The following is a 13315-nucleotide window of genomic DNA, read 5'->3' on the forward strand; positions in this document are numbered from 1 at the left end:
GGTTTTGGATCTTTGAGAAGCTATTAAAGAGAATTACAAGCTTTTTTGCTGTCGCACAATCTTACCATGACCTAAATAAAAAATCACAAGGAGATAAAAATACGAAAGGTAAAGGAAAAATCATATCTTTTGGTTGGTGTTTCAACAAATTTGTTCACCATAATCATGACTTTAAAAATAGTAAAGACAATTTGAAATTATCTTAGGAAATAATATGCTGAAAATGAAAGAATTTAAGACATGCAAGTGCTAATTTATGTTAAAGCTTGTTTTGTACATTATGTATCAATTTTGCTTAGTCATTTAGTATGTAAATATCATGAAGTTTTTTTTAGCTCTTTAACAAACAAAACAAATGAAAGAAAAAGAGAAATCCTAACGACAAACTTTCTCTAGCTCACTCTACTATTAAAATTTATTAAAAATTATAAAAGTATAAGTGAGAAACATTAATTTAAAATTTAAAAATAAAAAAAATGAGTCACATAATTTTTATAGTTTTTAATAAATTTTAGTTAATAATAAAGAATGTGTCGTTGGCATTTTTTGTAAAAAAAATTATAAATAAATCATAACTTTTCAAAATAGAGGACCAAATAAAATAAAATATTATTATTTAAAGAAACAAAAATACATTTAAGATTGTTATTATTATTATTATATTTTAAAATTATATAATTATTGATTTTTTAAAAAATTTGAATTTATTATCTTTTTTAGTCAATATTACATGTATCTTTCATGAAAAATAATTATGTTCGAGTAAATATTGTTAACTATATTTATTGATAAGTCGTATTTTGACATACTTTTCTAGCATGTTCATATGCATTTATTATTGATTTGAACGGATTTTTATACTAATTACTCCATTAATTGTTGTAGATGAACATGTGTGAAGATTCAAAAGACTTATGGACATTTTGGATGCAAGTTCAAGAGAATTAGGCTATTAAGGATAAATTACGCTCAATCCCCAATTATCAGCACACTCATGCTTTGTTAGCATACACGACCGTTCTGTGAATCCAGTATAAGCACGGTCGTGCATTCATCTAGCATGGCCGTATTCACCTACACAAATCACACATTCAACATGATTTAGGGGCTTATAAACATATAAAAGAAGGCATGGGAGCAACGACTCAACATCCAATTTTTACACTTCACTTTTGAGTTTTTAAGTGACTCTCTCATCTCTTTCGCACGGGATCTGTGACACAGATTTGGAGTTTCAAGCGACCAGACTTGAAGAACGAGATTTTTCTTCTAGTTTACTTTTCATCTTTATTTATAGCATTGTTTACACTTGCTTTAGTTTCTTTCTTCAGCATGAGTAGTTAAATTCATAACTAGGGCTATGAGAATTATTGTTCATGAATTTATGAAATTTGAATGATTAAATCTAGGTTTAATTTTCATTTGTGATTAGTATTTACCTTAGTGTGTTTGATTATGTGTTGTGAAATGATCACTCGTAACATAACTTTAATTAATTACATTGTCAAGCGACCGTACCTCAATTAGTTAATGGATCTGTAGGATAAAATGAGATAAAGAATTAGGTGGATCAAATCAATCTTTTTCTTCGAGTCATTATTAGATTAACAAGTTTATAGGTTCTTCATGTTTTCTTTAATTGATATCTTACATGACCATTAGAGATGCTAATTTAAAGAAAAAATATTAATATTGCATGACCATTGAGTATTAATAATAATTGTATAAATGGTTAGTAATCACAAAAAAATCGAATTTAGAGTTAATTAGAAAAAGAATGTAAAGGATTAAATGAGAAAACTCCTTTACTCTAGGTTCCTCTTCTATAATTTCTAACAAGACGTGTATTGTGATACTTGTTTTAAGATCTGATGATAATTATTTTAAATCTTGAATTCTATAGTTTAATTTTGTATTTATTAAGTTCAAACAATTAAATAAGAAAATTCTTAGTAATTAGAAACCAGTCCTTGTGGGGCGACAATTTAAGAACTTAATTTAAGAATCTTTTATTACTTTTTGACAGATACACTTACTCACTGAACATTAATTTAAGTGAAAAATGGACATCTAAGATGTAATGAAAACAAACAAAAGTTTAATCAATTTTTGGCTTTTTTAAATAATAAATAAAATAAAAGTAAAATTATGTAAATGTTCTATTTTTAAAAAATTACATAAATGTATTTTTTAGCCTTGAAAAGAAGACAATTTAAGTTGATTATTTTTCAAAATAAAAAATAATTTGAATTGACTTCAGTATGCCCCATTTTGCTCCTACGAAAGTCAATTATAATAGGTTTTGGCTGTAGTTTCTGTTGTGTGGAAGTTGATTTCAATCAACTTTGGTAGAAGGGTGAGAGTTGGTTTGAATAAACTTTGGAAGATTTTAGGATTTGATTTTATTCGACTTCGGCATGCATATATCCACTGCAATGGCTAACTTGAAAGGAAGAAAAAGGCCCTCTCAGAAGAATTCCTTGAGGGAAAGGAAGAGAAAGAAGTTCAATGTTACTACAATGGAGATGAATAATGATCTAAACCAATTTAATTTTTTTAATTATATATATTGTAAGTAAATTGTTCATACAAATAAATGTTTAAAAATATTATTTAATTTTATTTGATTTTTTTATGTTAATCTTTTTTAAGTGTCTATTAACAGGAATTATAAAAATTAATTTAATTATTGTACATTTAATTATTTATCTGTTATATATTTATTTTTTATGGTAATGTATTATATGATGTATATTATATTTATAACACATAATGTCTGTTACGTACTTAATCAATTGTTGGTTAAAAAATTATTAGTATATTTTATATTAGAATTTTTACTATTTGTTAAAATAAATTAAATAATTATAGTTTTAGGCAAGTAAATATTTAGATTATATCTTGGTGAATTAGAATAAATTATTGTTTTTCTTTTACTTTTTCAATATTCAACTCTTCAACTATAGCAAAATAATTAGTGGACAGATAATCAATCAAACTTAATTGTTATTACAAAATGTCTCTCTCTAATGTGTGTACAATCTTATCATTATAATATTTAAGTACATGAACGTTATTATTTGTCATTTCATTAGAATTTTTACACTTAATCTCATGATTTTTTTAACAAAATCATGCAAAGTCAAAAAGTTGTGTATGTCTATTTATAGCATACGGATAACTTAATTTATATTAAAATATACTTTAATCGACTTATATTTTAAAATAAAATCTATTTAAATTAACTTCAAGAGTATGAAACAGACGAAAGTCAATTTAAATTAATTTTTATATAAAAAAATAAAAAGCTTTATTGTCAACTTTAGTATAAAGAAAAATTAAAGCATAAAGAAAATTAATTTAAATTAACTTCTTTATAAATAAAAATATTAAATGAAAGAAAGTTCACTGTAATCGAATTTTATTTTATTTGAATGTAAAATTTTAAGAAAAATCAATTAAAGTTTACTTCCATTATCATCAATTCAGGACACAATAGTAAACATATTATTAAATAAGGACATGTAAGTAATAAACATTTTAAATTAATTTATTTACGGAAAAAAATCTCAATTCTCACACTAATTTGCGCAATTACCTGTTGAAGCATTCAAGTCATTTCAGCATGGAACTTCAACAATTCCAACTAATGTCATTCCATTAAATTTATGTTAATGTTTGTTTAACTATATTAAATGCTTTATTGTGATCCCCTTGTCCTTGTCCATATCTACTATTCTTTTGAAGGCATCTCTAAACGGTATAATGCCCTCTTTCTCCCAATTAACAAATATTAATAATATATAATTGTATTGGTAGATTTCTTTGTTTAATTAGTTTTGAAAGACTCGTTGGTGTTTTCTACAGAAGGGAAACAAATAAAGGTCAAATCCCCTATAAGATACCATCATTAACTTAATATTTTCGTCTTTGTCATGGGTATGCGCAACCTGTAGCGTGACAGATGCAAGACTACCAAATTTTTCTTCCATTTTCCCATAAATCTTTCTGCCCCTTTATTAAATAGTTTTGGTTTTTCTTTGGTAAAGAATCTAAAATCCCATCTACTACATCACGGTGCTTGTTATTGCCAATTTTTTGTTTTTATTTCTCTTACTTGCATCAAATAACGATTGTCCAATCCTTCTTACCTGTGACACCAAAAATTTCTTCTTCTTTTTTTTTTATATTGAGTTTTCCTATTTCTTACAAATATATATACTATTTTTTAATTCTTAGCAAGCATGCAGCGAGTGTCACATTTTCTCGAGAATATTAGTAGCAATTGCATGAAATTTATCTGTTAATTTGATTCAGTTCTCTGTTGAAGTTAATTTCATGATGCATCTATGTTTTACCTGACCAAATTTCGGTCAGAGTCAATTCTGTGCAGGTTTTAGGGATCTCTTTTGAAGTCTTTAAAAGTAGCTATTAAAACTATTGCCTTTTCAAGAAGCTAATTCAACTAACTTACCCAGTGATTTGAAAAAAATGAGATGTTCACTCTGAAACCATGCTAGGAAAAAAAATATTCAAAATGATGCCATGGTTATTGTTGACATTCCACCAAGGTTCTCTAATGGTCATTTTCCATAAATAATATAAAATTCCCATAGTGACGTTGCATTAGCAATTAACAAATATGGTGATGTTACTGCCATTCGAAAGCTGCACCTCAAAAATCTCCTCCTAACGTGCTTGCTACCTCAATTAATAGAGTTAACAATAAAAGCTAGGTTCAGATTTTAATTAAGGTTCAGTTTGTGAATTTTGAAACCAATAATAATAGGTACAAGCGAATAATTCTGGGGAATATTGTGTAAACCATGGTTAACTTAAGGCAAGAGGAACATGTCACCAATTTCATCATCACCTCCTATTTTAAAGCCTTGCTATTGTCTTTGTTCGTGTAATCATCTGACTTTATTTGATTTCTTAATTACTTTGCCATAATAAGATTCACAGCTTCAACAAGAAATGTCGTCTTAGTAAGTTTGGCTATGCCAATTGCCAAGTCTTCTTTTCTAACATGCTTCCTTTCCTCTTTTTTTCCTTTCAATCTTCATTTTCCAAGTGACTTCTTTTAGTTCAAGATACCCCTTCTTAATTAGCCTGATACATCTCTAACCTAAGTCTTTCTCAACCTTCTGCTAGGGAATATTTCAGCATAACTTTTATACATAGAAACCTCTTTTTTTTTTCTGTGCCTTTTACCTAAGATTTTCTCAGGTATTGGACACTGAAATACAACAATCTTATGTTTCTGTAAGTGAGACAAATATTACTATGGGAACAAACAGACAGGAGCATGAAATTTCAGACGGAGGATCTGAGGTAAAGTTTCACAAATCAAAGCTATATTCAGTTCATATTTGTCCTTACATGTGATTTTTAGTTCAAATGCTAAAGCTTCAAAAATTCTAAAGTCTAGACCCTATGGCAGGTAACATATCAAGAGATGGTGGAAAATGAGGTGAAAGACACTCAGAAAAATCCAACGCACAGATTAATTGCAGAAAGCTGCAAATCAAACAGCATGGTCTTAAAGGTAATTTTAGTATTCCAAGTTTTACTTCTTTGTTTGTAGAGATTGTATATATCACATCCATTGAAGCCGAATAAATGGTTTGAATCGGTACAAAACAGAAACGGCACACGTTGATTCCTCCTCACATCATAGCTGAAGCCATATCAAATATCCGTGACATCGATCTTAGATGGTCAGGTCCAATCACACAGAAAGAAATGGAATATGTTGAACAGTATGTGCTTGCAAAGTATCCAGAATATGCAGGGCTAATTGAAGGAGATGGGAATGGAATTGACTTATCTAGCTTTATCATCAATGAGGAGCCTTCAGAACCTTTGTCAGATGATAGAGGCAAGTCACCTAGAGATTCTTCTGGATACTTGTTTGGTAGTAATCTCCCTGAAATGGATAGAGCCAAGATCCAGTTGGAGCCATCAAGATTACTAGACATTCTCAACAAGAAATCCTCATTCCCAGGAAGTTTCATTTCAATCCCAGAAATCCAAGCTAGAAATAAGGTTTTGAAGCATTATGGGTTACCTGATGATGAGTACCTTGTTCTCTTCACTCCAAGCTACAAGGATGCTATGATGTTGGTGGGAGAAAGTTACCCTTTTGTTAAGGGAAACTACTACATGACAATTCTAGATCAAGAAGAAGACTATATCAGGGAATTTGCTTCTTTTAAGGAGTCCAAGGTGATCTCAGCACCCAAGACTTGGCTAGATTTAAGGATCAGAGGGTCGCAGCTTAGCCAAAACTTTAGGAGGAGGTGTAAGATCAGTTCAAAAGGCTTGTTCTCTTATCCAGCAGATGCAAATGGAACAATGCATTGGATTTCTGAGGCTCATAGGAACAACTGGCATGTTCTACTTGATGCATCTGCTTTGGTAGTGGGAAAGGATAGGCTACCTCTCGCGCTTCACCGGCCAGACTTCGTGATATGTAGCCTTGACAACACTCATTCCAATCCTTCAAGAATCACTTGCCTGTTAGTAAGAAAGAAATCATTTGAGATCTCAGCTGCTTCATCCCAGGTAGTTGAATGAGTGACACGGGGTACTTGCCCATTATTTTAGACGACATTTAAACTGCAGAGCAATTAGTAAATTTGGTATCATGGACTCTGAGAAGCCATGAGTTTTTCCTGGCCCTACTTTGTAGATTGAATAAATTAACACATACATATAAAAGACTACTGAATACTGTTTTGGATGCATCTGCAATGGATTCCAAATCATGTGGGCTATTTGTATTTGTAAGTTATAATTAATTATCTTAGTTTGGTAAATTATTTTTGCCAAATCCATTTTTTTCATGACAATTAATTGGTTTTGGAGAATTTTGTCTTACTATAACTTCCAACATCAATTCGGAGAGTAACAAATGCATGTTCCCCTTGTTGCCTTAGCCAAAATCAATGACAGCATCTTCAATTACTGCCACAAAATCTCTTATCCCGTTTTGACATGCTTGCTAGATAGTCATTAAACCTTAGATTCCAAGAACTAGAAGTTGTCCAAGTAGCAAATCCTGGCCATTTTATACTTTATCTAGCAACATACAAAAGCAAATATCCAAGTGGTCATGGGCGTGCAAATTTTAGTTAATTGAGTGCTGTCACGAAATTCTGTGCTTGCATTTGGTAATATCTATATTTAGGGACATGTAGACCAAGACAATTCATTGGTATGTTTATGCAAACAGCTTAATTAATATCTTATTCAATTCATTCGTATTACAAAAGAACTTATGACATAAATGGAGCTTATTTTGATAAACAACATTAAAAAACTTATTGAAATAAGCTAAAAAGAGCTTATGAAAATTACAAATTATTTTCATATACTCTCCATAAAATTTTCGAAACGCTCCCTAAATAATTGAGTGGAAGCATGTCGAATGTCGAATCATGTTAGCAAGTTGTCTGTAGTGCAACGTCAAAAGGTTTGTTTTGTCCTTCCCCCGTTACTGCAAGACTTGCACTGTAGTTCGTTCTATGTTAGACATCAACATAAATGTCTTAAAACCATGTTCTACAATTCAGAAGGGCACCGAGGATATTGGACATTAGGATGGGAGTGGAGACTTGAAGTTATCTTGAAACATGATGCTGGTTGTTGAATTGGTCTTTCTTGATATCTATTGTGTTTCCATTTTCATACACAGTTTTTACTTGTGAAAACTATCCCTTGATTTCTTAATCACCCAATGAAGAAGAATGTTTTGTCATTGAAACTGTTAAGCTGAGAATATTTGTGACAAGTCCCAGTAACTGAAAACGGAGAGTTGGAAATGGAATGAGTTTACCATGATATCTACATCTCATTTTCAAAGTGCTTCATTACTTCTGATTCAGTTAAACATTGAAAACAATTGCATAGTTCATTCCAGCCAACAATACTTTGCCTCTAGATCTGTTATAAACCTTTTTATTTCGGTTCTAAGTTTGCTTTCCACGAGAGCCTTAAACTGCAGAAACTTGTAGAAAACTCGTGACTTGTGTAGTCTTGAACACCAACAAATTCTATGTATAAAGAAAACAAGAATATGAAAGATTTCAAGTTGGATCCATCAAATCCTACTGACTAATTTCAGTTCTGCTTTGCACCTTGAAATCTATCAATTGTGATAGTGTGACATACCACATTGGCAACCTTAAATAATCACTCAACCTCCTAAATTAGTTATTTTAGACACCTTTTACTTAATTCTTCTCCACCATAACTTTCAATTTTGGCATGTCAAGATTGTTCATGTCAAATAGATTAGAAGCTGATATGCCAATAAATCTAACCTTGATTTAACTTTTCTCATCTTAATATTTGAAGAATTTTAAAACAATGAATAGTTGTTTGCATTACCATCATTTAATACTGGAAAGGATTCCTTTGTACATAGGGAACATGGGAAACATTCTTATGTGTGCTGATTAGGTCATCTCACTTGCTCTTGATCTTCATACTCCCTCTTGTAGTTCCATTGAATGATTTGTGTTTATAGTTAAAATAATGCCACTATTTCAATAAGGAGAAAGACAAGTATCTTGGTTTTTATTGATTTGTTCGAAAACATATAGGTTTCTTAAACAACTCTAGACTCTAGACTTTATGCAAGACTTAAAATTAATAACAAATAAATGTTAGGTGATATATTGAAAATATTAAAAAAATGCATTTTATTAGTGAAATTAAAAAGCAACTTCGCCACTTACCGTATGAAGTTATCTAAAATCATGAAGCCTGTTAGTTAAGAGGTTTATTAATTTAAATATGGGATATAAAAATGATAATTATGATAATATGTTATTTGTGACAATTTTATGGAAGTATGAATTTTTAAAACTCGTAGGTGGCGATTTTTGAAGAATCAACAATAGTTAAATTCTCTAAATGTAATGAATAGTAGCTTTGAAATATTGACAAGAGCATAGCCTTATAGCGCTGAGTTTTGACAAATTTGCATTAAGAACGTGGCCTTAATGAAAAACCGCTAGCGGCGAGTTTTGACATATTGGCATGTTCAGCCTGGCTATTTGTCAGAAAAAGTAAAGCGTGAATGCTGAATACAAATTTTGCAGAATAAAAAATTGCCAATGGCAATTTTTGAAAGAATCTCTGCCACTGCCAGTTGCATTAGAGTGTAAATGGATTTTTTTCAAAGCGAGAAACTCGTCCCTGGAGAACCAAGATGGCAAAACTCATGCACAAAGAGAGCTCGTACCTATATAATGACCCTTTCAGTCATAAACTCATACGCAAAGAGAACGTAGAAGAGAGAATTAAGGTGGAAGACAAAAGATAGAATCGAAGATGAAGAAAAAGAAGAAGAGTGAAAATAAAAGAAAAAAAGAGTAAAAAAATAAGTAGTTGAAATTTTTTCAAAAATATTGTAGATTAACAAATTTCTTTAATATAGTTCGTGATACAACTATGGATTCGCAGAAGCACATCTCAGAATTAGTACGAGCTCAAAATGTAAGTAATTTTTATGATTTATGTTATTAAAAATATAATTTTCTAATTATGGCTAGTTATTAAATATTAGTATTTAGTGATTAAATATCTAATATGATTAAATAATATTTTAAAATATAATAATTTAAATAATGTATTTAATGATTAATTATTTTTTTATGTCAAGTAATGAAACTATTACGACCTCGTCACTTAGCCATATCACCGCCTAAACCTGAGATATATGACATTTTACAAAATGCTGGACTTTATCGTGTTGCACAAATATGTCAAATGCATATAAATGGTGGGCTTGTAAATGCACTTGTTGAAAGTTGGAGACCAGAAACACATATATTTTATCTTTCTTGTGGAGAATGCACAGTAATATTATAAGATGTTGCTATGTTGCTTGGACTGCAAATCAATGGTCTACCTGTTACTGGTTCTACTAATCCGAATACTATAGCATTGTAGGATATGTGTGAGCAATTACTAGGTAGTCGGCCTGGATTTCATGATGTTGAAGGTTCAGAAATAAGATTAAAGTGGATCACGCGACATTTTGGTTGGCTTCCTACTAATTCTGACCATAGGATAGCACAACATGCTCGTGGATACATACTTTCTTTGTTGGGACATGTTCTAATGTCAAATAAAAGTAATTCAGTAGTCCATGAAAAATTCATACAGTTGTTGGTGAATGTTGATGAAATTGGAATATACAGTTGGGGTTCGGCATGCCTTGCCTTTTTGTATAGAGGTCTAGATCGTGGTTCACGACAAGATGCTAAAGAAATTTATGGATGCCTAATACTGCTACAGGTATGGGCATAGCACCGGCTCCTGTGGTTTGCTCTAATACCTAGTGAACCAATAATATTTCCACTTGCACTTAGATGGTGACACATTCGATATCCAACCAACACTCCATATAGAGACCTTGGAAATGTTAGAGTGTCATTAGATAAAATGGGACTTCGTGAGGTATCAGTTCATATATGTTAACTGTTGTTAAATAATTTTGTACCTCTTTCACATTACTAAGGTATATATAATGTATTTTGTGTTAATGTAGTTTTTATGGCGACCATATGAGGATGAAGCTATTGACACAGTTATTCCAGATGACGTGAGAGGCGAACGTCTATTGTGGTCAACTATAAGTCCATTGATATGCTTTGAGGTTGTAGAGTGGCATGCAGCTGACCGTGTAATGCGTCAATATGGATTTGCTCAGTCTATTCCTCTTCCGCCCCAAAGTCTTGAGGGAGTCCATAACAAAGACTTGCGTGGTTTAAGAGAACCAAAGAATTGGAGATTAATACATGATGATTGGGTGACAATGTGGGAAAATCGACATCAACGTACATTAGAAGGAATGTCAATTGACAACTATAACCCTTCAAATGAGTATTGGAGTTGGTACACAATCTATGCAATTAATTGGTTTTGGTTGTCCCTACAAATGGAGCAGCCACAATCTCAACAATAACAGTGCCTGTTAGAGTAAAATTCCATGTCTCCACTCACGCAGCAACAAGGGATTCCCCCATCCTCTGTTCAACCAAATGAGGAATTTTATTGGTCACCGCATACGAACCAGTGGCATCCGTTTCAATGGGATGAACAACCCCAACCTTCAAGCATGTTTATGGATAGAAGAGATATTCGTCGTGGCTCCAAAAGTAGAGGATCACATGGAAGGAGATTTGTTGATTGTAGCACTGGAAGTGTCATGTCTCATGGGTTTCTATCCACATATGACTTTATCATTGATGATGACACACATTGTCAAGACATTCCTCACATTGGAATTGACCTTAATGAGAACGCAACCGTGGAAGAAGCAGCTATTGATGAAGAAGTTTATCGACCAGAACTAGTTACTCCAAGTGAACAATGCTCCATACCAATCATGTCTTGGGAGATGACACAACAGACATTTACAGGTGCATCTGAAAATGCTTTGGATGTAGAACCTACATCACATGAAGAAGAGACAAGCGAGGCCACAGATGAGCAGGGTGTGGAGGATGATGGACCTAGAGGAGGCAGACAAAGGGGCTTTTTTTCATGCATGTTACGTTCGTTTACTCATGCCCCTGATAGATATATCCCATCACTAATTAAGAAGAAAAAGGGAAAATGAGCATCAATACCAATAATTTAGGCTTATAATTAGTATCTATAGTTTGAATGTATTTTAAATTCCAAGTTTGTTAATCAATGTTATGTTTGTTATCAATGAAATTTCTATCTATATGTATAGTTATTATTTTCACTTTGATTTACTTCCATTTCCATGTTCCTTAATCAATGTTATGTTCTTCATCATTCGTCAAATAAATAGTTAATATTTTTAATGAAGTATTAATAATTTAAAAGTACCTAAATATAAGAATTAATAAAGGAACAACAACATTAATAAGAACATGAACATCAATAATAATAACACTACGAACATGAAGATCAACATTGAGTATATTAACTTTAACAACATCAACACTACCTTTGTAAAAATCAATACTGTGAACTAGACCCAGGAGCATTTGGACATCTCCTTCGACTGTGACTTTCACCTCGGCAAAGACTACACCTTCGTGGTCTTCTCATCTCACGCATGTCCATCTCATTAAGAAAATGTGTTGATTTCAGACGACTTTTAATTGTGCACTTTAAGGTCGGGTTTGGACAAAGTTTTGGACCTCTATATTTTCGCCATGTGTTTTCATTTCCAATCACCCCAAACTCCATTTTGTAAACTTTGCATATCTCATTGATCTTGTAAATATCATCAACATAAGCACGCCAATCAATATTTTGACTAGAGCAAGCAGCAATCACATGACAACATGGATATCGATCAGTTTGTATGTCACCATAGTCACAATACCTTTGCCTCAAATCGACTTTATATTCTTGACTGTTGGATACATCTTGAACGAGAAAAGTCTCATTCCTTCTGTCGAATACAGTCACACAAAGATTTCTAGAGGCCTATTCACATGATTGAACTCGAGTCATGACTGCTTCAGAGAAAATATGTCCAGCCTCTTTCCGTGCATGTGCCTCACGCCCTTTACGTGCAAATAGCTCAGCCAATCGAAAGTATGTTGCTCTAATCAGTGCTGTTACTGGAAGATTGTGAGCACTCTTTAACACTGAATTAATGCACTTAACAAGGTTAGTGGTCATATGACTCCATCGATGCCCACTGTCATATGCAAGAATCCACTTCTCTCGTGGAATTTCATCAAGCCAGTCTGTATAAATCTCTCCACGTTTCCGTAATTGCTCATAATGAATATTAAATTTATGTTCCTTTCTCAAATAACCTGCAAAACACCAACCCATCTATATAACCATTGCTAAATCCAAACAATATTTGCATATAATTTTAAAAGTACTGAAATAATATCAATTACCCATATAGACGACAAGTTTTTGCAAGTAAGATATCTTGAATTTTTGCAAAAAATTGGCAGCAATGTGGCTGATACAATACATATGGAATGCTTTTGGAGATTCCCACTGTCCATTGCTTCGTCTTATTACTGCATTAATTGACTCGTAACGATCAGAAATAATACCAACGTCATCTTACGTCACGACATATTTGCGTAAATTATCAAGAAAAAATTGTCAACCATCTGCAGTTTCTCCCTCAACAATAGCAAAGACAATTGGTAATATATTTTGATTGTCATCTTGTGCAACTGCCACTAATAGAGCTCCTTTGTATTTTCCATATAAATGTGTCCCATCGACCTGCACAAGTGGTTTGCAATGTCTAAATGCTCTAATGCAAAGACCAAAACTCTACGAA

General features: G+C 32.0%; 1 protein-coding gene across 1 annotated transcript; it reads left to right on the forward strand.

Annotated features, from left to right (window-relative positions):
• Window positions 1–5070: 5070 nt before the first annotated feature.
• Window positions 5071–6878, forward strand: LOC113853174. The gene is made up of 3 exons (XM_027483672.1): window positions 5071–5334; window positions 5444–5548; window positions 5647–6878. The coding sequence occupies exons 1-3, from the start codon at window positions 5287–5289 to the stop codon at window positions 6577–6579; spliced, it is 1086 nt and encodes a 361-aa protein (XP_027339473.1). The 5' UTR covers window positions 5071–5286; the 3' UTR covers window positions 6580–6878.
• The last annotated feature ends 6437 nt before the right edge of the window (window positions 6879–13315 follow it).

This window comes from Abrus precatorius, unplaced genomic scaffold, assembly GCF_003935025.1.
Source record: "Abrus precatorius isolate BTA unplaced genomic scaffold, Abrus_2018 Scaffold10, whole genome shotgun sequence".
NCBI classification, from domain to species: Eukaryota; Viridiplantae; Streptophyta; class Magnoliopsida; order Fabales; family Fabaceae; genus Abrus; species Abrus precatorius.

Excerpts from the sequence above, each read along its gene's own strand:
- LOC113853174 (XM_027483672.1), top strand. The coding sequence starts at position 5,287 with ATGGGAACAAACAGACAGGAGCATGAAATTTCAGACGGAGGATCTGAG. Across the intron at positions 5,335-5,443 it reads TTTCAGACGGAGGATCTGAG|GTAACATATCAAGAGATGGT; the intron begins GTAAAGTTTCAC and ends ACCCTATGGCAG. Across the intron at positions 5,549-5,646 it reads CAAACAGCATGGTCTTAAAG|AAACGGCACACGTTGATTCC; the intron begins GTAATTTTAGTA and ends GGTACAAAACAG.